Source organism: Mauremys mutica, chromosome 1 (assembly GCF_020497125.1).
Source record: "Mauremys mutica isolate MM-2020 ecotype Southern chromosome 1, ASM2049712v1, whole genome shotgun sequence".
Lineage (NCBI taxonomy): Eukaryota > Metazoa > Chordata > Testudines > Geoemydidae > Mauremys > Mauremys mutica.
Genome location: NC_059072.1, coordinates 74,522,231 through 74,549,708, shown reverse-complemented (window position 1 = coordinate 74,549,708; position 27,478 = coordinate 74,522,231). Strand labels below are relative to the sequence as shown.

At 43.0% G+C, this 27,478-nt stretch overlaps 1 protein-coding gene across 5 annotated transcripts in view; it reads left to right on the top strand.

The window, feature by feature from the left end:
• Window positions 1-27,478, top strand: part of PPFIA2 (PTPRF interacting protein alpha 2) — a 677,602-nt gene that overhangs the window by 528,605 nt on the left and 121,519 nt on the right. For all 5 annotated transcript variants that reach the window (XM_044979837.1, XM_044979845.1, XM_044979876.1 and 2 more), the window contains one exon: window positions 22,506-22,727. In XM_044979837.1, coding sequence (XP_044835772.1) covers window positions 22,506-22,727 — 222 coding nt within the window. The remainder of the gene's footprint in view (window positions 1-22,505; window positions 22,728-27,478) is intronic.

Here is a 27,478-nt window from a genome sequence, read left to right as displayed (position 1 = left end):
AGGGATCTGTGTGTATGTATGGTGCATATTTGATGGTGTGATTATGGAGGTTTTTTATTGGCAAGAGATTGGGATGGACGTATTACTCACAAGGGGCACATGCAATATATAAATTAACTTTTCAGTCAAATCTCCTTTTTCCCCCAAGAAATCAACTCTTTCCCCTATCTCTTTCCTCTCCCCTACCCCACAGAAATCTCTATATACTGTATACCCCACACCCCAGTAAAATACTGTCTCTTTCTTACTATCTGGGCTAGGGAGCCTGGAGTTTAGATTTCAAACTAAATGATAGCTAACAGCTTGGATAGCTGAGCTTGACTGGATGATATGGTGCAAGAGGGAGGCCTCAAGCCTATCATTACTCATGCTGAGCTGGTGAGAGTACTAGAGAGGAGCAGTTGGTCAGAGAAGGTAGGTTTTGTTGCATGTGGGACTTTGTTTTGTGAGCTGAGTAGCTCTTGCTTTGGGGAATCAGAAGGTGATGTTCTATCTCTTCTGAATAAGCTTTCAGAAATGACTTCAACACACAGCCAGTAGTAAGAGGGGGAGAAGTACTCTGGTCTCCAGTGAAGGTAAACAATCTGCATAGGTGGGATGGAATAGACTGGTCCAGTAGCCCAAAATGGGACCAGTAATGAGGCAAAATGCCCATCTATCATGCAACTCATTCTTAGAATTCTTAGAAACTGGAGATAGAACTGTTGCTGTATGCAGTTCTAGTACAGTGAAGACAGAAGGCCTTGGAGCAAAGTGCCTCCATTCATAAGGAGGCAAACAGTCTCCAAGTATTGTATGAGACACATCATGTATAGTGCTACTATTTTGGGGTATAGTCTTTTTACATGTTCTCTTTTATATTGTGATTTATTTGTTATGATCTTATTGTAGTACAGTTATCACTTGCATTTGGGCTACTATAATGCCTATACTATGCAGCTATTCATCTGCATTAACATCATATACTTCCTTTTAGATCCGTCTTTCTTTTGCTTCAAATACTCAGGCTGATTAAGGATTCAAGCATTCCTTGCTACAAATACAATTAGAATCATGGTCATACAATGGTCTTGAAAAGATGGTGTGATGGTAAAGCACAGGGCTGGGAGTCAGTCAACTTGTGGAACTTCTTACCTGAGGAGGTTGTGAAGGCTAGGACTATAACAATGTTTAAAAGGGGACTGGATAAATTCATGGTGGCTAAGTCCATAAATGGCTATTAGCTAGGATGGGTAAGAATGGTGTCCCTAGCCTCTGTTCGTCAGAGGATGGAGATGGATGGCAGGAGAGAGATCACTTGATCATTGCCTGTTAGGTTCACTCCCTCTGGGGCACCTGGCATTGGCCACTGTCGGTAGACAGATACTGGACTAGATGGACCTTTGGTCTGACCCGGTACGGCCATTCTTATGTTCTTATGTTCTGTGTTCTATTCCATCTTGGCCACAGACTTCCTATATGATTGTGTGTAAGTCTCGTAGGCTCAAATTTTTAAAAACAAGCTCTAATTTTGGGCTTCCTTATTTGGACACCTAGGGCCTGTCTGTTAGAAGTGCTGAGAGCCCACAGCTCCAGTTGAAGTCAATAGGACTTACAGATGCTCATTCTCAGTACCTCAACAAACAAAAATAAAAACAAAGTAGGTATCTCCATTTGGGCACCCAAAAATTGAAATACACACAAATACATGACACTTTGAAAACTTGGGCCTTAACTTTTCTGTGCTTCTTATTCACCATAGTTCCTTCCTGTAAAATGAGGCTTATTAACTTATGTCACATGGAGCTTGTGAGGTTTGTTTAATTAATGCTTGTAATGTGATTTGTGGTTCTTAGCTTGTGCTATATAAGTAAAATTCATCATTATTATTTATTTTACCCTTGATTTCCTAAACGGCTCCTGCTATGTTCTCATTAAGGAAGAGTGTCATTGTACACTCCTCTGTGTTGATCAATCTGTTTTAAATCTATAATTGTGTGACCTTGTGTGATATTCTTAACCTTTTTCCAGAGGGTATGGCTGGAGAGTCTTGCCCGCATGCTCGGGGTTCAGCTGACCGCCATATTTGGGGTCGGGAAGGAATTTTCCTCCAGGGTAGATTGGCAGTGGCCCTGGAGGTTTTTCGCCTTCCTCCGAAGCATGGGGCAGGGGTCGCTTGCTAAAGGAGTGGGGGGATCGGCTTATGTGGCCTGCATCTTGCAGGAGGTCAGACTAGATGATCATATTGGTCCCTTCTGATTTTGAATTCTATGATTCTATGATTCTATGACCTTTACTATTGATGTAGCAGGGATGGCTCCAGCGTTTTTGCTGCCCCAAGTGGGGGGGGAAAGAAAAAAAAAAAGCTGCGATCGGCCACTTCATTCTTTGGCAGCAATTCGGCAGCAGGTCCTTCCCTCCGTTGCTGCGCTGGTGCCTGGAGGCGGCCCTGTTGTGTAGCAATCATCTTCGCATAGCCTTTATCCTATTCGTGATTGTTTTATTGATCAAGGGCTGGATTTTTTCCTTTTTTAATTTTTTTAAACATACTGTGAGCTTGGCCCAAAGCACTGGGTGGTGTTATCAGAATGTTTTTTTTTTCTAATTTAGGAATTAATTTGCTCTATTGTGATGAGAGCAGTGAAGTGATGTTGTTTAACAGCTCATTTGGTGGCACATTTTCTAATTCTCCTGTGCCTTCTTTTCACAAAACTGATGTTTTCATTAGGACTCTATAATATATATGTTTTCCTTCAAATGGATGTGGCAGTGGACATTAATTTAGTCCAACATCTTTGACCACACTAGTAACTATCACCTTTTTTATTTTGTGAGGCAATATTAAATTTCACCTTTGCCAATATCATCTTGCACTTAGTCTAAAGAGAGGTGATCTGCATAATATGACTCATCTAATAGAATTTATTTCATTTCCCTTCAGATTCCTGTACTGAATAATTCAGATTGGTTCCTTTGTTGTATGTTGACTTGGGAAGTATGTCTCTTTTGGCTTTCCTTGTAAGTTCTGTTGGCGATGTTCTGGCCTTTTTGACCACTCTTCAAGTAGAAGGGATCATCTGTGTAACTACCATTGCCGAGGGTAGTTTGTGTTTTTTCTTAAGACTAAGGACAACATTTTCAAACTTCAGTGCCTAAAATTAGTTATTTTAGGAACATTTTCCCCAAATCTTCTGGAATTTTTTACCTTACCACCCTTCCCCTCTGCTTCATTTTTTTACATTTGCACACTGGATAGATGTATGAGTCTCAAATGTATGATAGGTTTTTAAATGAGTTCTACTTCTGAGCACATCATTACTTCCGCAATAAATATTTGGGAACTCCTCTGCAGAAGGGAAGCACAATGTAAGATACATGCTGAAGAGGACGACTGTCCCACCTCAGCAGTTATAGTCAGCAGTTCTCTGAAGAGCTGACCTAAAGAGCACTTTCACTCTGTAGCCACCACCCTTTTTGAGACTAATCAACTATGGAGGAAGAGTTTTGCTTAATTGAATAGTGCAACCCTGTTGCTCTTGGTCAAAATGTTACCCCTGAAGGATGGGGAATGGAGGCAGGACATTCTTGGGCTCAGTCAGCTATAGCCAGATGTTCCTACTATGAGTCACAGATCTCTAGCCTCCCTGATCTACTGCAGTAGATCATGGGAGTTTAGAGATCATGCCCCATGCTCCTTATTGCTGCGCTGCCTTTTCTCCTCCTATTATTTCTTTGTTCCAGTCTGAATCCCTCTATTTTTCCTGAGTGAAAACTAAACCCTAGGATTTGTATTGCCAGAGGTGGACTGAGAGCCTACCACCCTCACTGGCACATTAAACAGTCACTGCCCTAGGTAGCACCTTTTCTGTTATGACAGTACAGCAGACTATTTTCCTAACTGAAACTCCCCAGCTGTTTGGAATGGTGCTGGTGACATCTTTCTGAAAATTGACTGGCAAATGTTACAGCTCCCTCCTGGTCAGCAGTATCTTTATTTCCGTTGTTACTAGATTGTCATTTACAACCACGTCACTCCACAACAAAAAATCCCCAGTAACCATAGAAGGTAGAAGACTTGAAGAATTCATGAAGTTCACTAGAGACATTGTTTTACCAATCTACTTAATTGTAACGCCCCTCAGAGACTATGTTAATGAGTGTTAGTATCAAACCCTAGGATTAGGAAATGTTTCTACGTAACTGCTCATCTATGATCCAGGTCTCAGATCTGGTGGTAATATGTGTCTATTAGTGATTTATTTCTGTTTAATTTCATGTATGACTGAATTTCCTTGACCTTTTTTCTAATATTATTTTATAGCACTATACCATTTTAGTGTACGTTCTCTTCCATGATATATAACAATGCATATTTCTTTAATATTTTTATTTCATAATTTTGGTGAATCTTTGAAATTTGAAACAATTTGATTAAAATTATTCACAGTATTTTATTCATTTCAAAAGGCTGTGCCATTTACTTTGTTATCCAGTACTTCTCTGCTTTCTCATCAGTTGAGAAGTCACAAAACCCAGAGGCCAAGCTTTGGAACATGCTATTCTAGCAGCAACATCTGGCTCTTTGGCAGTCTCTCTTAGGCAGTAGTTTTTTCTGCTTTGGAGATGCTTCTGGGTTTGTCATATATGTCAACAGCAAAAGAGCTGCCAGGGCTTTCTTCACAAATTATTTCCTTTTCTTTTGCCTGCTGTCCTGTTTGGACAAAAATAAATGTTTTAGCCTTTCCTGAATAAATCTGTGAATGTTTCCCTAATTGATTTCCTTATGAACCCAAGTTTGTTACCATGTTCTCACTTCTCCTGCACTTGTGCCCACCTTTATGCTGGCAAAAAGCTCCCAAAATGACATTTCTCCGGGGTTGTCTTGTAACTGTGTCAGTCCCAGAATATTAGAGAGACAGGTTGTGTGAGGTAATATCTTTTATTGGACCACATCCATCTATTTCTCTGGGGATTGCATACATTTCTTTTGTGTTTCTTGGTCATGTGTGTCCACATAAAGCATTTTCTGGAAAATTGACATTCTCATAGCTAACAACTGGAGCTCCCTTTTTTTTCATAAACTTCTGAAAGGTTTTTGGATTTTACGTGGCAAGTCAAGAAAAAGCTGTTCTATCAATATCTGTAAATTCATTAGCACAGATATATAAATATTTACTAAAAATCTTTGAAGCACGTACATTAATAAATGTCTACCCATGCAGCCTTGATATATCAGTGTGACTATGATATAACTCTAGTATCAAAATGCATCAATTACTTTCTGGTTGTATGCTATATGTTGAATATAATCAGCATAATTAGCATAGATATTGGTTCAACCATTAGGGTGACTCCTTGGGAAAAAATTGTCCCCAAGAACCAAGATGGTATAATGTGACCAGAAAAAATAGCAATGACTTTATTTTAGATTTATTGGTGAAGTGTGTCCTCAGGTTCAGCCCCCTGTACTGAGGCAGGACCAAATCAATCTAGACCATCCCTGACAGGTGTTTGTCCGACCTGTTCTTAAAAACCTCCAATGATGGGGCTTCTACAACCTCCCTTGAAGCCTATTCTTTAGTTAGAAAGTTTTCTCAAATTTCTGAACAAAATCTCACATGGTGTAGGTGAAGCCCATTTTTTCTTCTCCTACCTTCAGCAGACATGGAGAATAATTGATCACAGTCCTCTTTACAACAGTCCTTAACATATTTTAGCACTGTTAACAGATTCCCCTTCAGTCTTATTTTCTTGAGACAAAACATGCCAATTTTTTTAACTTTCCTCAAAAGTCAGGTTTTCTAAACCTTTTATCATTTTTGTGGCTCTCCTCTGCACTCTCTCCAGTTTGTCCAGCTGAGGCCTCACCAGTGCCAAGTTGAACAGGACAGTTACCTCCCTTGTCTTACATACAACACTCCTGATAATACACCCCCAATGGTATTTGCCTTTTTCACAACTGCATCACATTGTTGATTCATATTCAATTTATGATCCACTATAGCCCCCAGTTTCTTTTCAATGGTAGCAAATTATTCCTCATTTTATAATTGTGCATTTGATTTTTTCCTTCCTAACTGAAGTACTTTGTCTTCACTTGTGAAGTGAAGGCTTGTGAAGGCAAGTGAAAACAAGCTGCCCGAAAACAACATGGCTAAGAGCTGTGGAAGCTGAGCTGAAAACCTGGGGCACAGTTGGGGAACCATTGAAAGACTCAGTACCGGTTCTAGGCACCAGCAAAACAAGCAAGTGCTTGGAGCGGCACATTTCTAGAGGCGGCATTCTGGCGCCGGCCATCTTAGGTGCCAACTCTGGGGCATGGGGAAAAAGTGCCCCTGCCGCCCCAGCTCGCCATCCCAGTTCGCCTCCGCTCCGCCTGCTCCCCTGAGCACGCCGCCGCCGCTCTGCTTCTCTCTCCTCCTTCCCAGGCTTGCTGTGCGTGAAACAGCTGTTTCGTGCAGCAAGTCTGGGAGGGAGGAGAAGCCGAGCAGCAGGGCGCTCAAGGGAGGCGACGGTGGTGGAACGGAGCTGAGCTGGAGGGGGGAGCGGTTCCTCTACCCCCCCGTTACTACCTGCGCCCCACCACGCTAGCTCATCTCTGCTCCACCTGCTCCCCTGAACGCGCCACTGCTCCTCCGCCCTCCCTTGCATGAGAGGGAGGGAGGAGAAGTGGAGTGGCTGCGCACCCGGGGGAGCAGGCGGAGCAGAGGTGAGCTAGGGCAGGAGGTCACGGGGGGGCCCCCAGGAAGCAGTAGTGGGGGGGAATGCGGCATGCCTGGGGGAGGAGGCAGTGCTGGGGATTTGGGGAAGGAGTTCGGAAGGGGTGGAGTTGGGGCGGGGCAGGGGGGCACAAAAAAAGGGGGGGGGGTTTTGCTTGGGGCGGCAAAAATCCTAGAGCCGGCCCTGGAAAGACTTACCCGAAACAGACAACAGTGAAGGAGCTTCCTCGCTGCCCTAAATGCCAGAGGTGTAATGGGAACATGATGATGATGATAAAGTACTTTGCACTTGTCTTCATTGAATTTCATCTTGTTGATTGCAGACCAATTCTCCAATTTGTCAAGATCCTCTTGAGTTTTAATCCTGCCCTCCAAAGGGCTTGCAACCCCTCCCAGCTTAGTGTCATCTGGAAATTTTATAAGCATATTCTTCTCTCCATTATCCAAATTATTAATAAAAATATCGAATAGTACCAGACCCAGGACTGACCCCTGAGGGACCTCGCTAGAATATGCCCTCCCCATTTGACAGCAAATCATAAACCATCTTATAGTAATATCATCTAGACTGCATTTCCCTAGTTTGCCTGTGAGAATATCATGTGGGACTGTGTCAAAAGGCTTATTAAAATCAAGATATATCACATCTACTGCTTCCTCCCATCCAGGAGGCCAGCAACCATGTCAAGGAAGGAAATTAGGTTGGTTTAGCATGATTTGTTTTTGACAAATCCATGCTGGCTATTTCTTACAACCCTATTATCCTCTAGGTCAGGGATCCCCAATGCGCCCGCGTCCTGGCCGGCGGTGGAGCATCCTCCGAAATGCCGCCGAATTTATGCGGTGTTTCGGCGGCAACGCCTCTCAATGACGTCGCTTGTTGGCGGCAAGTGGTGTCATCGAGAGGCGTCGCCGCCGAAACGCCGCAGAAATTCGGTGGCGACACCTCTCGATGATGCCCCTTGCTGCCGACAAGCGACATCATCAAGAGACGTCGCCGCCGAAATGCCGCAGAAATTCGGTGGCATTTCGGCGGGTGCTCCACTGCTGCCACGGTCCTTCGTCTGGCACCCGCCAGACAAAAAGATTGGGGACAACTGCTCTAGGTGCTTACAAACTGATTGTTTAATAGTTTGTTCCAGTATCTTTCCAGATATCAAAGTTAAGCCGACTGATATATAATTCCCCAGGCCATATTTGTTCCCCTTTTTAAAGATAGGTACTTTGCCCTTTTCCAGTCCTCTGGGACCTAACCCGTTCTTCAGGAGTTCTTAAAGAGAATTGCTAATGGTTCTGTTGCCGGCTCAAAGAGCCCGAGGCGGAGCAACAGCAGGGTTCGTTGCCCGGTGTGCGTCGCACTAATTAACACACCAGGGTGGAGAAGCAAAACCAGGTTTATTTGAGCCCAAAGAAAGGTGCCAGGGAGAAAAGCATTCTCAAATCCTGCACCCCGATACAAGCGGTTTTCCTCTCTTTATACAGAACTTCAGTTAAGCATTCCCATTACCCCCACACTCCTCCTCTCCCCCCACCTTTCATTCCCATGCAGCAAATACACTTTGCAATAGCAATCACATGAAGCAGTTAAGTCATACTTGGCAAAAAACCACCTTAGCTTGTTAGCAACTTTTCTGTGATCAGTTATCTGTACTTTCCCACCGGGGGGGCTACGTTTTCATGCATATAACTTTAATTACAGCACCTGCTTTCCGCCTATCTTATTTAATATTGGCTACATCTAGTATCCAGCAACCTTGCCACTGCCAGTAATTAGCACATAACACAAAAGGTTACAAAAGTTTAGTAAGGCTAACAAAAGCACTTTACATAAAGGTACTTTGGGTCACATAGGCCCAAAGTCACAACTTTGGTTTACTCAGGCCTAGTGGCACCAACAGTTCTGAGATTGCTTCAGCTAGTTCCTTAAATACCCTAGGGTGAATTTCATCAGGCCCTGCCGACTTGAATACATCTAATTTATCTAAACGGTTTTTAGCCCGTTCTTTCCCTATTTTGGCTTGTGTTCCTTTCCCCTTGTTGTTAGTATTAATTGTGTTGAGTATCTGGTCATTAACTTTTTTAGTGAAGACTGAAGCAAAATTAAACACCTCAGCATTTGTCACGGTGAAGCTATTTCTGTGCTTTCCTCATATCTTGTCTTTTGCAAAATTAAAAAGCAATACGTTCAACATCACTAACTTGGACAATTTTATATTTAATTTGGTAACTACTGTAGTCTGCTGTCCTTACTGTTGTTTTAAATAGTACATTGTGCCATCTCTGTAACACAGCTTTCCCTTCAACAGTACTATTGGATCAGACTGCAGTGTGGATGTGGAACAGATTGAAAGAGATTAAGGTTTTCAGTGTGGGTCTTGTCCTGTACCTACTCCTGGTCTTGCTTTTATCTTCATTCCTCCCTTCTAATAGTCCAGTAGGCAGATACTTTTCTCATGCTGTTGTATGGGAGGAAGGGAGGGTCTGAGGGAATTTTACTGTGTTCCCATGTGCTTACCCTCCTTCCCACTGCTGACACGTTGCCTATACAAACAGCAGATTGCATTGCTGCTGTGCTTTTGATCTAGAGAGAAAAAAAAATCCCACACTAATGATGTTGGTTTTCTTTTCATGCTATTCCACATTAGGGAATATGGGCATTACATCCCCCCCCCCCCTCCTCCTCCCATACACCACTAGCAATTTGAAGATGTTTTCTCCGGACCTTTTTTCTTGTTTAATCCCTGTTGCCCTCCATGGCACATGCTCCCACAGGGTATTTTTGAACTTTGATTTTCTCTGTGGTATGCCTCCTCTGTTGTAACTAATGCTATCTCTGCCATCAGATTTGCTTGATGATTTTTTTATCTCTGTTCTGTTTCTCCTCCTGGCTACTATTGCTATATTTGGACAGCTATAAAAGCTTTTTCGTGAGGAGACACTATCTCTGCACCACTTTATATGGACTGTGATTTCAGTTTCTCAGTCACTGCCACGACTTTGCTTTTGCTTTTTTTTGTTGTTGTTTTAAGCATAGTGATGTTAAATTCGCTTTTGCTGCTTCTCTTTATCCTTGTGGTCCTATAATACTATGTAATATGAAGTGAATATCATTAACTTAATTGTTTAAATCACCTTATGTCCAAGGATCCAAAAGATTTTGATGAACTATTAATGCACTGAGCCTCACAACACCCCTGTGAAGAAGGAATGTATTATTGTCCTCATTTTATAGCTGGAGGAATGGAAGCGCAAGCAGCTTGCCCAAGGTCATACAAGAAATCTGTGGCAGAGCCAGGAACAGAATCCTTGTCTTCCCTCTCCTCACTCTGGTCCCACCAGTCCATCCTTCCACCCCTCTCAGTACTCAGTGGAGAGACTACTCTTTACACCTTGGAGATCAGGAATACCTCTGCATGATAGGCAACCATCAATCTGCTGGATCATAGTGTACACATAAGAAGTCTAGTCACCAGGGGCGGCTCTAGCCATTTCACCACCCCAAGCACGGCGGCACGCCGTGGGGGGCACTTTGCCGGTTGCCGGTCCCACGGCTCCGGTGGACCTCCCGCAGACGTGCCTGCGGATGCTCCATCGGAGCCGTGGGACCAGCAGACCCTCCGCAGGCACATCTGCGGGAGGTCCACCGGAGCTGCCTGCCGCCCTCCCGGCGACCGGCAGAGCGCCCCCCGCGGCATGCCGCCCCAAGCATGCGCTTGGTGTGCTGGGGCCTGGAGCTGCCCCTGCTTGTCACATGCCTGATGAATCCATTTGTGGCTGCCAAGCCCAGTTCGAGAGAGATGCACTTTGTTACAAATTCCATAGATCCATCTATTATCTGAGTTGGAAACAAAGATTATAGGGCTGCTTTCTTCTTTCTCACTTTGTTTCCATCCTGTGGATCAAAGCTGCTTCATATTGGGTTGCACCCAGTGCCCGATGTTTCCTCCAGATTAGATAGGATTCTGTGCACTCCTCACAGCTTTCTGTGTTGATGTTGAACAACTTCATATCATTTTTACACATATTGTAATACTGCCATAAAGGGTGACCTCGCTTTCTAGAGCTGTCACGGATCTCACTGTACAAAAATTTTTTGGGGATACCATCTCCTCCCCTTCTTCAGACATGACCAAGCTATCGCAATATCCTCCTCTTAATAGTGACTTCTAAATATGTCAGTCCTGTGCACTCCAACATCTCTGTGTTTGGTATTTTGTCTTCTCATTTTATTTTCAGGACCTTGTGCAGGCATCTCATATGGAAGCTGTTCAGTCTGCTGAAGTGCCTAGCATATGTAGTCCATATTTCTGAACCATAAAGCAGAGATGATAGCACACACGTCTCGTAGATTTGCATTTTACCTTAGTCAATAGCTTGCTGTTATTTCATGCACATTTCTGTAATGGCCTGAAATTCCTAGCTACTTTTCTGATTCTGTTAGTTCAATCTCAAGGTCAAGATTCCTGCTGATCATAGAACCCAAGTAGCAAAAGCTGTCAATGACATTAAGAGATTTACCCTCCGAAGTAATGTCAGGCATTGGTTCTTCCACCCTTTGGTACATGATCACAGTCTTCTTGAAAGTAATTGTTAACCAAAACTTCTTGAATGACACAGAATAACTGCCCAAGAGATTTTGCAGAGAAGATTCACTATGGCAACCAAGGCCTTGTCAGCTGCAAACAGGAAATTTCTCAAAACCCAGCTCTTTCACCTTGGTGTTCACTCTAAACCTTGTGATGTAAACCATCTAGTATGGTTCAGAGATAAACACCATCTTTAAATGCATGAAGAATCAGGAAAGAAAAGTAGATGTTTAAGAGCACAGGGGGCTATGATACACCTGTTTCACCCCATTGTTGATATCAAAAGCATTTTATTCTTTGTTTTCATATACTATAGTTGCCTTCATTCCTTGATATAAAGAGCGAATAAGGTTCAGTGATTTGAGAGGACAACCCAGAGTCTTCAGAAAAGCAAAAACGCAGTCTGTTTACCATATTGAAGGTCTTCATCAGATCAGTGAAGGCTATTTATAGTGGTATTCATTTTTCTCTACACTTCTCTTGCAGTCGCTTGACTGAAAATATTATATCAATGTTGGAACATCCTGAGCGAAAACCACATTGACTTTCAGGATAGATTCTTTCACCTAGAGATTGCAGCCAACGGAGCATAATGCAAGTGACAACTTTTCTGACAATGTTCAACAGGGAAGTACCTCTGTAGCTGTCAGAGTTGCTTCTGTCCCCTTTATGTCTGTATAATTGTACAAACCAAGCATCTTTGAAATCTTGTGGTACCACTTCTTCTTTCCAACAAAGTATTATGACTTCATGGAGCTTTTGGAATAGTTTGTCATTGGCACATTTGTAGATTTCAGCAGGCAAGCAGTCTTTGCCATATGCCTTGTTCCTGGGAATCGATTTAATGGCTTTCTGCAAATCTTCTAATGTAGGCTCATTGTCTAAATCCACCATAACTTCAAACTGTGGTAATCCTTTGAGCGCCTCATGTTTGATTTCTGCACCTCTGCATGTGAGTGGGAGAAAGGGTTATGCTTGCTGTCATATTTGCTCTTTACTAGTTCACCCCATTCTTCCTGCTCCTTATCTGTGAATTTTTGCTCTACTCAGTGCTGCTTCCACAGTCCCTCCAGTCTCCTCTTCCAGAATAAGAAAACTTTTACAGCTAATATGCTGTGCCTAGAGGTGTAACTGAAGTAGATGAAACAGCATAGAGAAGTAGTTTTCACACATTTAAATGACTTTTAAAAATATTTTGTTTTTTTCTTGTGATGCCTGCACCCTCTCTTCCCTGGCAAAGTCTCCCAGTTGTAATGGTGAGTTTACAAATGGGAGAGATCACAAGAGTAATACTAAAGACATCATGTGATACAATAAGATATAGTCCTTCGTTGACCTTTAACCCCGTCTTCACTGTAATTTACAGTGATGGAGCTGATCTAAGTAGAGACTAAAACCTTCTACTAAAATGCTTGGAGGTAAGGAGATTTTCCACCCGTTTTCTGATGCTGCAGCATTTTCAAAAGAATTCTAGTAATGGGATCATTTCTCTGTAATCAGTAGAGCAATGGTTGTCCCCCTTTCACATAGCAAGCCTCTGAGTGTGACCCCTCCTTATAAATTAAAAACACTTCTTAATATATTTAACATCATTATAAATGCTGGAGGCAAAGTGGAGTTTGGGGTGGAGGCTGATAGCTCGCAACCCCCCATGTAATAACCTTGCGACCCCCTGAGGGGTCCTGACCCCCCAGTCTGAGAGCCCGTGATGTAGACAGTACATATAATTTGAAATACAAAAGGTTTTCAGAACCTAAAGTACATTTTAAAACAGAGGTTCTCAAACTTTAGCAACCCATGGACCCCCAGTTGGATTTACAAATTTTTGGGGACCCCTAAGCCCCACCTCTAAACCTTGCCCTGCCCTTCCTGAGGCCACACCCCTGTTCCACCCCCTTCCCCCATTCCCCCCTCTCTCCGTTGCGTGCTCTCTCCCACCCTCACTCACTTTCAATACCGGATTTACAATGGCGCCAGGCTAACGCTCGAAAGGTGCCCTGGCCCAGCCTCTCTTGTCCGGGAAGCTTGGCGCTGCTGTGCCCGGGGCTCTGTCCTGCTGTTGCACGGGAGCCGGCAGCAAAGCTCCCCCTCCCCCCGCCTCTTCCCCAACGTGTTGTGTACTCGCCCCTCCTCCTCTCACACTCTCTCCCTGCTCCTGATCAGCTGTTTGCGGGGCAGGGGAGGGAGCAGCAGCCACGCCGCCTGGACCCTGGGCGGCTTAACTCTAGTGAGAGAAATGCCCCTTCCAACAGCAGCTGCTCTCCCCTGAAGTGTGCAGGCATTAGGGGTCGGGGGCCTTAACACTGCACCCCCACCTTTACTCATCCCCCACCACTATAACAGGGAGAGCTATTGCATCACCAGCACTCACAAGTTTTCTTTAGCTGAAAGAGGTCACAGGACTTTGCAAAAAGAGAGAAGGGGCTGGTTTTCCCCTCAAAAGGATAATTACTAAAGGCAAAATGGTGATATATTTTGTGAAAGAGGCCGTGGAAAATTCAGTTCTCTACTCCATCTGTTCCTTGGTGTTGAACATTTAATAACTTTCAGGAGAGAGAGGAGAAAGTGGAGAAGAGGTGAGGGCAGGGCCTTGGGAAAGGGGGTGGAATCGGGGCATACCCCCTCCAGCCCCCTGCTGTGAACTGCTCAGGGCAGGGGGCTGGGAGCATCCCCACAACCCCAGCCCTGACCCCTGTACCCCCTCACAAACTCCCAACCCCCTGCCCTGACTCCTGCACCTCCCATGACCGCAGCCTCGACTCCTGCACCCCCACACACACTCTTCTTACTTTGTTAGGGCTCTTGTCTGCATCTTCAGCCATTGGTGTTTTGAACTCAGGACAGGCTGGTGCTGGAGGTTGATTCCATCATCCATACATACCTCATTCACACATCTAAACTAAACTAATAAGATTACAGCAGGGTTTTGTAAAAATGAAGGTTGCAGCAAGCTTTTACAAAATGGAGTAGGCATTGTAAAATGGAGTTTGAATTACAATATGGCAAACAGTGAACAGAAGTAGGCAAGTGTAATGAATAGCAAACAATGAACAGAAGTTACAATACTGAAACAGTGCAAGTCTCAGTGATTTAAGCAGGAATTGGATTGACAGTGAAACTTACAAGGGCAACTGGCTGAACAGCTATGGCTCTTAACAAGCATCTTAATTGTCAATTAGCCAGTTATTGGGGTAACTGGTTTTATGAATGAATGTTGTTTCATTCATAAAACTTTACTTATGAAGTTACATTAATAAAGTGAACAGTTAAAAACTATTTCATTCATCAGTTCTACAGGCTTAGGGACCCAATCTTATGGGGTTCCACAGACTTCTGTGTAGATTATTTAGGTTAACTTTTCTATCTACCCAATGGGACGCAGTGCTCAGTCTAGAAGATACCATCAGAGATGCTTAGTTTTGCAGTTCTCAAACTGTGGATTTGCCTCTCCAGAGGTAACATACTTGTTAACAGCAAAAATGTTTTTAAATAAATAGCAGCAAAGAATCCTGTGGCACCTTATAGACTAACAGAGCTGATGGTGTCAAATTTGCAGATGAACTGGAGCTCAGCAGTTTCTCTTTGAAGTCTGGTCCTAAAGTTTTTTTGGTGTAGGATGGCCACCTTAAGATCTGCTATTGTGTGGCCAGGGAGGTTGAAGTGTTCTCCTACAGGTTTTTGTATATTGCCATTCCTAATGTCTGATTTGTGTCCATTTATCCTTTTCCTTAGAGACTGTCCAGTTTGGCCGATGTACATAGCAGAGGGGCATTGCTGGCATATGATGGCATATATTACATTGGTGGAAGTGCAGGTGAATGAACCGGTGATGTTGTGGCTGATCTGGTTTGGTCCTGTGATGGTGTTGGTGGTGTAGATATGTGGGCAGAGTTGGCATCGAGGTTTGTTGCAACATCACCGGTTCATTCAGGACTAAACAAAGACTGTGAATGGCTTGCCAATTACAGAACCAGTTTCTCCTCCCTTGGTTTTCACACTTCAACTGCTAGAACAGGGCCTCATCCTCCCTGATTGATCTAACCTCGTTATCTCTAGCTTGCTTCTTGCTTGCTTATATATACCTGCCCCAGGAAATTTCCACCTCTTGCATCTGAAGAAGTGGGTATTCACCCACGAAAGCTCATGCTGCAAAACGTCTGTTAGTCTATAAGGTGCCACAGGATTCTTTGCTGCTTTTACAGAACCAGACTAACACGGCTATCCCTCTGATATTTAAATAAATAAATCATGTATAGAGGTGAGAAATAACAGACCTCAACTCTATTGTCCCTCTGCAAATTTGTGTACACAGGATCAACCCTTTACCTCTACTTAAAAGTGAAAAGTTTCAAAAAGTTCAATGAATAGAAGATTGTTGGGGGCAGAAGAGATCTGGACAAGGAGAAGTTTGGAGATAAATGTGAGAAGTGAGGGACATATTTTTTTTTGTTAAAATATTATGTTTGCTGTTGAAGGAAAAAAACCCAGAATACTTAACTTTATTGTTTTAGTTAAATAAAACAATTTAAATGTCTGTCTGGTGGTGATCTCCTCCTAATACAGAAAATCCTCCAAATATTAATGATTAACCTCTTGAAATGGAGATAGTTCACCTCCCAATTACCTCATAAATATCTGCTTCAATTATCTTTGGTAAATGAAATAACCAAACAATCATTCATTTTCTGATATAACTGTAAAACTCATCTGAAAAGTTTTCAAAATAATCATGGTTTAAAAATGTATAGTGTGTACCTTCTAAAAATGAAACCTAAATCTATCTCTGAGTTGTGAAGAATATGTTTTAAGGTTATAACAACCAACAAGAATGTACTTTTATGTAGAAACCCATGATTAAATCGAGTCTTCCTAACTAGTGATTTAAATCAAATCCACCCTCCCTCTGTGCTCTTCCCCCGTCCTCTTCATTCCCCAGGGGGGCCCACAAATATGTTTGGCACCGGGCCCACAAAAAGTTAATCCAGTCCTGCTCACTTTCACCATGCTGAGGCAGGGGGTTGGGGTGCAGGAGGGGTATGGGCTCTGGGAGGGAGTTTGGGTGCAGGAGGGGGTGCGGGGTGTGGGCTCAAAGCTGGGAGTTTGGGTGTGGGAGGGAGTTCGGGTGCTGGAGGGGGCTGAGGGCTGGGGCAGGGGGACGGGGTGGGAGTGTGGGTGCAGGAGGGGGTACGGGCTCTGAGGGAGTTTGAGTGCAGGTTCTGATCTGGGGTGCGGGAGGGGGTAACGGGGGCAGCGCTTACCTTGGGCGGCTCCCAAAAGCGACTAGCACATCCCTCTGGCAGCGGCTCCTAGGCCAGGGGTCAGAGAGTCTCCACGCGGAGCTGCTCGCAGACACCACCTCCACAGCTCCCATTGGCTGCAGTTCCAAGCCAATGGGAGCTACAGAGTCAGCACTTGGGTCTGGGGCGGCGCACGGAGACCCCCTTCCCCCACCCCCAACCACAGGGACATGCTTCCGGGAGTGGCATGGGCCCAGGGTCCCCACTCCTTCCCCTCTGTCCCAGCGCCTCCTTCACGCTGGGGAACAGCTGGTGTGAAGGAGGTGCTGGGAAGGAGTGGGAGGTGTTGAGGGAGTTGAGAAATGCTGTTTTAAAATATTATTTAAATTAACTTTCCTGGACATCTCTCTCTGGTACAACCTGCACCTCTGGTTAGGATGAAAACAGGGTCTTTGGAGATCTCATTTGGCTCTTTTTCCATTTTTACCTACCTTGCACCTCCTATCTACCTGTCTGTCTGTCTCATGTTCATCATGTCCTCTGAGCTCATAGCTCCTATCCTCTCTTGACTTGACCTCAGTTTCCTTTTGCTCTGAGACCTCAGACTTCACCTAGTTTCTGTGCTTGGCTTTCAGTCTTCCCTTTGTTAATCTCTACTAACATCACTTCTGCTATTCCGTTTCCTCCCAACTCCACAATGACCTATGGATCTTCATATTTGAGCCAATAGTGAGTGAAAAGATTTAGAATTCTGACTCACCTGTTCTGGGATCCAGAAGTTTGCCATTGACTTCAATGGGTGTTGGATCAAATCCTACAAAGGTCCTAAAATTTCTGGCCATCCTGGTCATTGGCTCTCTTCTCTCCCTTTGGCTGACTTGACAACCAAATGTTGCTCTCCATTGGGTGAGGGACAGAGTGAAACTACAGTGTGTTCTAAGTCTCTTGTAAATGACAGATGGTATGAAATGTACCGGTACATAGCAATCAAAATGTTCCTTTAACACATTCCAGTTGTACTGTCAAGTTAATGAAAAATACCTTATTGAAACAGCCATAAAACTGATCTAGGTACATGTCACACGACTCAAACTAGACGTGATTTATTCATATAGGTATTAAGAAAGGGATTGAGTTTTTAGCCAATAAAACACATTTATATATATTTTGAGGAAAAGGTTTTAATAGTATTTAGGCTCTAGCAAAATGTCACAAACACAAAGTAATTTTTGAGAAGCTACAGTAACATTATGGGACAACTTTTAAAGTGGGGGCTTCATAATTATTTGTGACTCAACTGTGGCTTCTGATCCAACATAATTTTTAAAATATAATATTTCTTATGGAAATGTTGATTGTCTTAGTGCAGTTGTTAGCTAACACAAATTATTGAAATTAAGGATAGTCTGTATTTAATGGGGCCACATTGAATAGAACAATATTAGATAATCAGATGATTGGGATTGGATAATCAACATGCTCTCTTTCCTCCCTCCCTCCCTGAGTTGAATAGTATTACATAATTAAAGGAGTCTGGGAGCTAATCCTACCCTATACTCTGACCATGCTGTTGCCTAACATGGCAGGATTGAAAGGAAATCAAATTATAAAAAACTGAGTGACAAAAGTAAACTAACCCTCAGTCCATTGCAGCTCTTTCCCTCTGTCTATCCCTCTTTCCCCAGGATAGTGTGTGCCAAGAGATTAAATGGAACACAAGTTCACTTTGCCTGGTCTGAAACAAGACCAACAAGAGTAAACTGAGCTCAGCTCAGTTTAGCCTGGAGACCCGGCTCAATACCTCTCCATTCTAGCTAGGGAACCCTTGTGGAGAAAAGAGAGAGTCACTCCTCCCCATGTATGTGGTGTTATTGTCTGGATGACAGTGCAGAGAGAACCAGAGGGATGGAGAACATGTAGCATGGTGAAAGGGGAAAGTAAGTACCCATTAATGTTATTTCAGTGTTGCATGTGGTTTCTAAAAGAAAACAATGATTAATTGCACTAGATATGTTTCTTTGAATGTCAAATTATTGAATCATAGAATCATAGAATATCAGGGTTGGAAGGGACCGCAGGAGCTTATCTAGTCCAACTCCCTACTCAAAGCAGGACCAATCCCCAACTAAATCATCCCAGCCAGGGCTTTGTCAAGCCTGACCTTAAAAACCTCTAAGGCCTGGTCTACACTAAGAAGGGGGTTCGAATTAGGGTACGCAAATTCAGCTACGTGAATAGCGTAGCTGAATTCGAAGTACCCTAATTCGAACAACTCACCCGTCCACACGCGGCGGGGTCGAACTCCGCGGCTCCCCCGTCGACTCCGCCAACTCCTTCTGCCGAGGTGGAGTACCGGAGTCGACCGCGGCGCCTCCGGAGTTTGAACTATCGCGTCTAGATCAGACGCGATAGTTCGAACTCCAAAAAGTCGAACTCTCCGCGTCGAACCGGCAGGTAAGTGTAGACGTACCCTAAGGAAGGAGATTCCACCACCTCCCTAGGCAACCCATTCCAGTGCTTCACCACCCTCCTAGTGAAAAAGTTTTTCCTAATATCCAACCTAAACCTCCCCCACTGCAACTTGAGACCACTACTCCTTGTTCTGTCTGGTACCCCTGAGAACAGTCTAGATCCATCCTCTTTGGAACCCCCTTTCAGGTAGTTGAAAGCAGCAATCAAATCCCCCTTCATTCTTCTCTTCTGCCGACTAAACAATCCCAGTTCCCTCAGCCTCTCCTCATAAGTCATGTGCTCTAGCCCCCTAATCATTTTTGTTGCCCTCCACTGGACTCATTCCAATTGTTCCACATCCTTCTTGTAGTGTGGGGCCCAAAACTGGACACAGTGCTCCAGAGGAGGCCTCACCAATGTCAAATAGAGGGGAATGATCACGTCCCTCAATCTGCTGGCAATGACCCTAGTTATACAGCCCAAAATGCCATTAGCCTTCTTGGCAACAAGGGCATACTGTCAACTCATATCCAGCTTCTTGTCCACTGTAACCCCTAGGTCCTTTTCTGCAGAACTGCTGCCTAGCCATTCGGTCCCTAGTCTGTAGCAGTGCATGGGATTCTTCCATCCTAAGTGCAGGACTCTGCACTTGTCCTTGTTGAACCTCATCAGATTTCTTTTGGTCCAATCCTCTAATTTGTCTAGGTCCCTCTGTATGCTATCCCTACCCTTCAGTGTATCTACCACTCCTCCCAGTTTAGTGTCATCTACAAACTTGCTGAGGGTGCAGTCCACACCATCCTCCAGATCATTAATGAAGATATTGAACAAAACCAGCCCCAGGACCGACCCTTGGGGCACTCTGCTTGATACTGGCTGTCAACTAGACATGGAACCATTGATCACTGCTGTTGAGCCCAATGATCTAGCCAGTTTTCTATCCACCTTATAGTCCGTTCATCCAACCCATGCTTCTTTAACTTGCTGACAAGAATACTGTGGGAGACCATATCAAAAGCTTTGCTAAGGTCAGGGAATAACACATCCACTGGTTTCCCCTCATCCACAGAGCCAGTTATCTTGTCACAGAAGGCAATTAGGTTAGTCAGGCATGACTTGACCTTGGTGAATCCATGCTGACTGTTCCTGATCACTTTCCTCTCCTCTAAGTGCTTCAGAATTGATTCCTTGAGGACCTGCTCCATGATTTTTCCAGGGACTGAGGTGAGGCTGACTGGCCTGTAGTTCCCTGGATCCTCCTCCTTCCACCACATTAGCCTTTTTCCAGTCATCCGGGACCAAGAGAACATGAATATGCTGGTTTTCGACTAACTGCATTCAGCAAATTCTTACCAGAGCTGAACAACAGGAAAAAGTAACTTTCAAGCCAGTTTTGATCAAGACATATAATTACTCAATTTAACCATGAAATATATGGGAGTTATCAATGGGATTAGGCACTTATCTACCTTTAAAAATCTATCCTTTAGTCATCTACTTCAACATTTTTAGATCATTGATTTATTTCTATTTTTAAAATTATTGTAGTCTCTCAAAGAAAAATGATAAAAAAAATTTTAACTTTCACAATTATTTTTCACAGAAAATGTTGATGAATGTACACTTGTTAGTAATTAAAGCTTACTGATGAAGAAATTATCATAGTTTTGGTCACATTAAGCAAGTGACCTGAATGGTGTTCATGTTTCATATTTAATGGTTGCTTAGTTATATTTTTAGCTTCAATTCATATGCTACCATTTAGGGAATAATATGGCAAGGTAAACACATGATAAAGTTTGTCCATCTGTCTATGACTTACTCCATCTGTCATAAATGCAAAAATTACTGCATGAAAATAAGGCCCTAAAAGTAACATTACAATAACCATGAGTGGAGAAGTTACATAAAGTTCATACAGTGGACCAAAGGATGGTCGTAATGTATTTTTAATATTGTGGCCAGGTAGTATTTTTATTTTCATATGCAGTTGCAGCATATGAATGGTAATTATATGCAAATGCTGTAATTGAAATCATTCTGACCAACAAAATCAAATGGAAATAAGATTTTCAACTTCTACGATTGTCATTAGTCAGTAGTATCCCAAAGTAGATCAGCTGTGTTTCAGTAATTAACATACAGTTTAAGAATAACACAAATCACTAGGAAAGTAATTTTGGAGCTGAGCTGTTTTAATCTAATGAATCTTTAGTGTAAAACTTTATTCAGTGATCCACAGAAATGCAGATGGTCTTAGTGTAACTATATGGTCTGGGTTCATTTGATAGCTGAGTTGAGTAAGAATATAATTAAAGTCATTAAACAAAGTGATTTTCTTTGAATTTGTAAATAGACACAACTGTATAAATATGTAGTGATGATGGTAACACAGAAGCAACAATGGGAGGAAGTATGGATTCTATCCATGGCACAGCCAGACACACACCATGTATGCAGTAGTATACGCTTGGTTCTCCAGTGGGCAATGGACAACATCCTTGAGGACCAACATCCCTGTGCTTGACAGCATGGGAAAATGTAAAGTGGCTTTCATAGCACTGCTCTATTGAACTCCAGCAACTTGCAGCAACCCATCAGCTGTTTCTCTCCCCCACTTCTCCATGTGCAGATACTCAGCAGCTAGTGCATTGTTTCCCTTCTCATTGAAGCTGAGTAGCAGAAATATGAAGTAGTCTACCATAGCTGGGTAGAGGGGTGAAGAGAGATGCTGAATAGAGACTTCAAGGAAGAGGAACACTAATGAGAAAGAGACTTTGGGAGTGAGACTTCAAGAGAGGACAAAAACTAGCAGAATCAGCCTGTAGAATGTTATTTCTCAACTCCACCAAAACATAACTGATATCTGTCCACCATACACATACATTTCTGTTTGGGATTGGGGGAGGGTTAGTGAGATGATTCTTGGGAGCCATCCCAAACTTCATTGACTGATTTTAAATACAGTGTGGAGCCTTGTTGTTTGTTCTGTGCATACTTTCAAAATGACAGTTGTCCAGACAAATTGGGGATCAGAGGGCTGCTGTGCATCTGCAGATTTTGTGTGCTTTCTGGTGAATTTTAGTAATGATTGAGTAGGGTTGGGAGGAAGGAACTTCAGAGTTCTGAAGTTCCACGTGTCAGTGCCAAACACTGTTGCTCGTTCATATTTACATTTCTTCCCTTATCATTTGTATATGCAATACTAGAGACTTAAAATTTCACCTCTCCTGATGGAGATTACCTTGCTCTGAAGGTTGAATTCCGACTTCCTGTAAAAAAGACCCAGTACATAAATAATCACAATTCACACACCCAGTTGCTCTAAAACACAACTAATACACAGTTTAACAGTGCACATATCTTCTATTTCCTTTGTTTATTAGTATCCCTGAATCTCATGTTATTTACACTTAAAATGCCTGTAATATTTTGCCTTTTAATTGCTGACAGATTTGTTTAAAAAATGCTTCAGGCACTTTCTACATTATATGATAAGTAATGGATGAATATTGTTGCTTCTCTCCCTGCAGCGCCTATCAAATGGCTCTATAGACTCAAATGATGAAGCCAGTCAAGTGGTGGAACTACAGGAACTGCTCGAAAAGCAAAATTATGAAATGGCACAAATGAAGGAACGTTTGGCTGCACTGTCTTCCCGAGTGGGGGAAGTAGAGCAGGAAGCAGAGACCGCCAGGAAGGATCTAATTAAAACAGAAGAAATGAGCAGTAAATATCAAAGGGACATTAGAGAGGTAAGATGGTTCACCACACTTTGACCTCAGACTTTTCAACAAGTTGTGCATGGGGTATTTGACATGAGCCAAGCTGAGTCACTGAACATGGCAATGAAGGTTAGCACTGGCAGAAATCTTGGAAGTATGTTACACAAAGTTTAATCTTTAAAAAAAGAAAAGCACCCAAAATTATTAGAAATCTTTTTACAAAATATCATTCACAAAAACAAAAGTGTGTGTGTCTCCTCTCAATAAATCTGTTTCCTCCTCTGCAAATTCCCACACATGTCAGACATCCCCTCCACTGAAATATTCTTCCATGCTCCTTATCTCCTCTCCCCATATATTTGTGACTCCCTCTTTTATAGCCTTCCAGATATCACGTCTCCAGGTTCAGATTTGTACTGAATGTGCTGCGTATATTCTCAAACATGCAAAGAGGAGAAACCACTTTACCTCCCACCCTCAAGCACATCCACTGTCTGGCCAGTCAATTCAGAATCTGTCAAAATTGCCTTCTCTGCTTTCAAAATCCTTCATGGAATTTTCTCCCTATCTCATAGTCCTTTTCTCTCTCTTTCCCTACTTCTTCTCACTCCTCTGTTTCTTACATATTCTTGCCACTCTTCATGTAAGAGACTGCTCCTTTGCAGCTTCAGCTTAGAAAGTAAAGTAATCTCAGTGTGTCAAGATAATGTGCCAACATTTAAATCCTTCTAAAAACCAGACAAGGTTTTAAAGCTAAAACAATTCTCTGCAGGCAGTGAAATTCATTGACATAGATTTCTGACTCTAATAAAAACCTTAAAATGAAATCTTGGCCCCATGGAAGTCAATAGCAACCCCCCACTGACTTTAACGGGGTCAAGATTTCACCCTTAGTCTTCCAATAATTATGTATATTGCATATTAATTATATATTGCATGATCTTCCAGTTATATATGTTGCATTGAGAGGAGACTATACCACAACTTATCACTGTATTTAGGACTTATTTTTTATTCCTGATTCATACATGGTAATTCTGTACAGTTAGTAATTTTCTGGGTAGTTCATCATACTTGTGACTCTACATTTCACTTTGAAATAGGGGGAGATAAACTCCAAGATAACATGTTCAAATGTTTCTATTGTTTCACAGTAGCACAGAATCTCTTGTATGTCACCACTGGATTCATCTGATTGAGTGACATATTGGGCCAGATCCTGAAGTGTTTACTCATTTTTGACTCAGTCCTTAGGCCAAAACTCTCATTAACCTTAGAGGGAATTTTGCCTGAGTAAGGCCTGAATAAAATATGGCTAAGAGCTTCAAAATGTGACCATTTTGATCCCCGATATTCTGTTTACTGATGCAATGATCAGGTAGACATCGATGGCTAGATGTGTTGGTGGTTTAGGCTTTATTGCCACTCCACCTGCATGATTTTCTGATTAATTTCATACTCTGTGAGTAGATCGACAAAGTAGTGGTAATTCTCTGTTTTACTGCATTCTTCACTGATGAAACCACTTTGCTGATTGAGCTGCATGCTGCATTTCATTTTCCCTCTGGATGGTACAGCACAAAGTTAACAGGAATTTAGACGCCTAAATTGTCATCAATCCTCTACTAATCTTTCTGCAAAATGTGCAGGCACATCCATTTGAGCACACAAAATCTTACATTTGTGTGCCAAAAGGAATGCGGGTGTGTGAATGCCAGATAGTACAAATATGAGAGTTCAGGGCTAGATTCACAGAGGGACTTAGGCACCTGGCTGCCATTTTAGGCACTTAACTCCAATATTTAAGCACAATCGAGATCCTCCAAACCCCTGCTTATCTGCCACCTAACCCACTAGGTGCCCAACTTTCTGTTGTTGGGCATGCACATAACCACTTAAGTCCCAATGCTGCTGAACTGCTCAGTGCCCAGTTCATGCCTAAATTGTGGTAGGATTCACAACACAGGTGTTCCCCCCACCTGTCTCAATTGCAGGGCTCGATATAGTAGGCGTTCTCAAATCATGTATAACCCACACCAGAGACAGGTATACATGAGCAGGTCATGTGTGTCTCCCAGTATACCGAATAATTAGGGCACTCCTCCAGGCTGTGAGAGACCCAAGTTTGAATCCCTGCTCTGCTGACTTGGAGCAGAGGCTTGACCCCAGATGTCCCACCTCTCAGGTGAGTGCCCCACTCCTCAGCTAATGAGTATTCTGTGGTGGGTCTCTCTCCATATCTCTTTTGTGGAAGATATTCCACTTTGTATTAATAATTAAATATTCATTAGGTCAGCAAGCAAGCAAGAATGACTCTAGCTCAGGGGTCAGGGCATTCTTCTGGGAGATTGGAGACATGGGTTCTAGTCCCTGTTCCAATGAATATTTAAACATTTAATTCACGGCTATGAATTCCACTGGGCAGCAGAGTGTCTAAGAGTGAGGTGCTGCAATGCTTAAATCCCTTTGTGCACAAAGATTGATGCATTTGGATATTTTCCTACTGAAAATTTGCCAGAATGTATACAGCTGCCTATTGGCTGTGTGTTTTTAAAGTTGCAATGGATAAATCAAATTATTAAATGTTGTTCTTAACACATAAAAGCTCCTGGTGGAAGAGTTTATTTCATTAGCCCCATGAAAATATCAGGTTGGATGAAGAAAATAAATTTTATAATCAATGTAAGCAAACGTGAAAAGTTTCCAGTTTGTTATACATAATGCATACAGTATCTTGGTGCAATCTCTAACATCATCTCCTTCAGTATTCAGCTTGATCGGTAAAATGTAAATGTTTTTTTTTATGTTCAGCATGTGAAGTATGTGATTATTGATCAGAACACCCAAATCAGTCAGCAAAGTATATGATAATTCAACCACTGAAATTTGCAAGAGTATGCGAATGTACAAGAACCGTCTCAGTAGGTTGAGTACAATTAATCATTTACTTTCCCCTCTCCATTTTTACCCACTTATCTCTCGGGTGTTCTGATTTCTAATTTTCTTGTGCTATCAGGAGAAGAAAGTGATGCCAAAAGATAGTTAGAGCCAGGGCCATCCCTAGGGGAGTATGGGGCCCAGGGTGGAAGTGACGAATCCGTCACTTCTGGGACTGACCATGCCCTCGGTGTTCTCAAGTTGAACACCTAAAAGTTGTTGATATTTTGACAATTTTGGCCTTAATCTCTGTTCATCAGTTTCCAGATGTAAAATGGGGTAACACCACCACCTTGTCTCACAGGAGTGTTGTTTAGATAAATCAATTAATGCTTGTGAAGCACTTGAAAACTACAGTGAGAGCACCATAGGAAACCCCTTGAGGAAATTAATCATTTTGTATTCAGTGTAGGGTTTGGATGGTGTGTGGTAAATAAGAACCACACATTGAATAATGGGGATAAAACAAAATATTGAATAGCTGCTTGTTAAGTGAGCACTGTCCAACCTATGCACTGAAAGAGGCCGGATCTTGTGGAAAAAATGGTATGTGATCGTGTAATTAAAGACTGTATCATAATTAAGGCTACGATTTAGTCCTGGGTATTTTTAGTAAAACTCATGAACAGGTCACAGGCAATAAACAAAAATTCACAACCTGTCCATGACTTACACTAAAAATACCTGACTAAATCTTGGGGGCTGGGCGCTGATGGGGGAGAGGCACGCGCAGGATGGCCGCTGCTGGGGGTCGTTCCCAGGATAGGGAGCAGCTGGGTCTAGTGACACTGCTGCTGGAGGCTGTATACCGCGGCTGCTCTGGCCAGATGGCCGGGGACTGCTGCCGGGGCCAGTGGACCATGGCTGCTCGGGCCGGCCGGGGACCATTGCCTAGGCCTGCGAACCACAGCTGCTCTGGCTGTCCCAGGACTGTTGCCGGGGGCCGCCCAAGCAGTGGCTGGTGTGGCTGTCCCCAGGGCCACTCCAGCAGTGGCCAGTGTGGCTGTGGCCCCAGAGCCAGCTGCTTGGGTAGCCCTGGGGTCAGCCACACTGGCCGCTGCAGAAGTCACAGAGGTTGCAGAAAGTCACAGAATCCATGACTTCTGCGACCTCTCTGTCAGGCATGGAGCTCTAATCATAATGCATACACACAAAGTTGGGGGAAGCAAATGGAGGTTGTATATGCAATCTGAATTCTGTCATTTCCTAGCTTTTGAGTGCCTGACTTTGCAACCTTGATAATGTTTTAATTTGGGGATTTTGCATAAATAATGATTGTAAACATTTTTCCATTGCAGTGACAATGTGAGTAACAATGTATTGAAAGAATCTGTTCTTACCAGAGTCTCTAATGGACTGCTTCCTAGCCAAAGCTTAGAACCAGTACTCCATCCTCATCCTTCTTGACATGTCAGCCACTTTACACAGTCAATCATGCTCTCCTTCTTGAAATCTTTTCTTCCCGGAGCTTCCATGATTCTGTCCTCTTCTGGTTCTTTTCGTACCTCTCTAATTGCTCCTTAATTATATCCTCCAGAGGATCCTCCTCATGTCCCCTGTTCAACTTTCTGTGGGGTTCCACAGGGCTCTGCGCTTTGGACATCTAGCTCTCAGTTCAAACTCAATATGGCTAAAACAGAATTCTTCTTTTTTTTCACCCTACCTCCCATATTGCCCCACACTTAGGAGGAGCTCCCCATAAACGTTGACAAAGCTATCTCATTATCCTCCTTGAAATTCCTCCTTAACACTTTTCTTTGCCATGATGCCTACAAAATATTTGTCAACCATCAGGCCGCTGATGATCTGTGACCATGGCTTATCATTCTGACAAGTGTTATTTC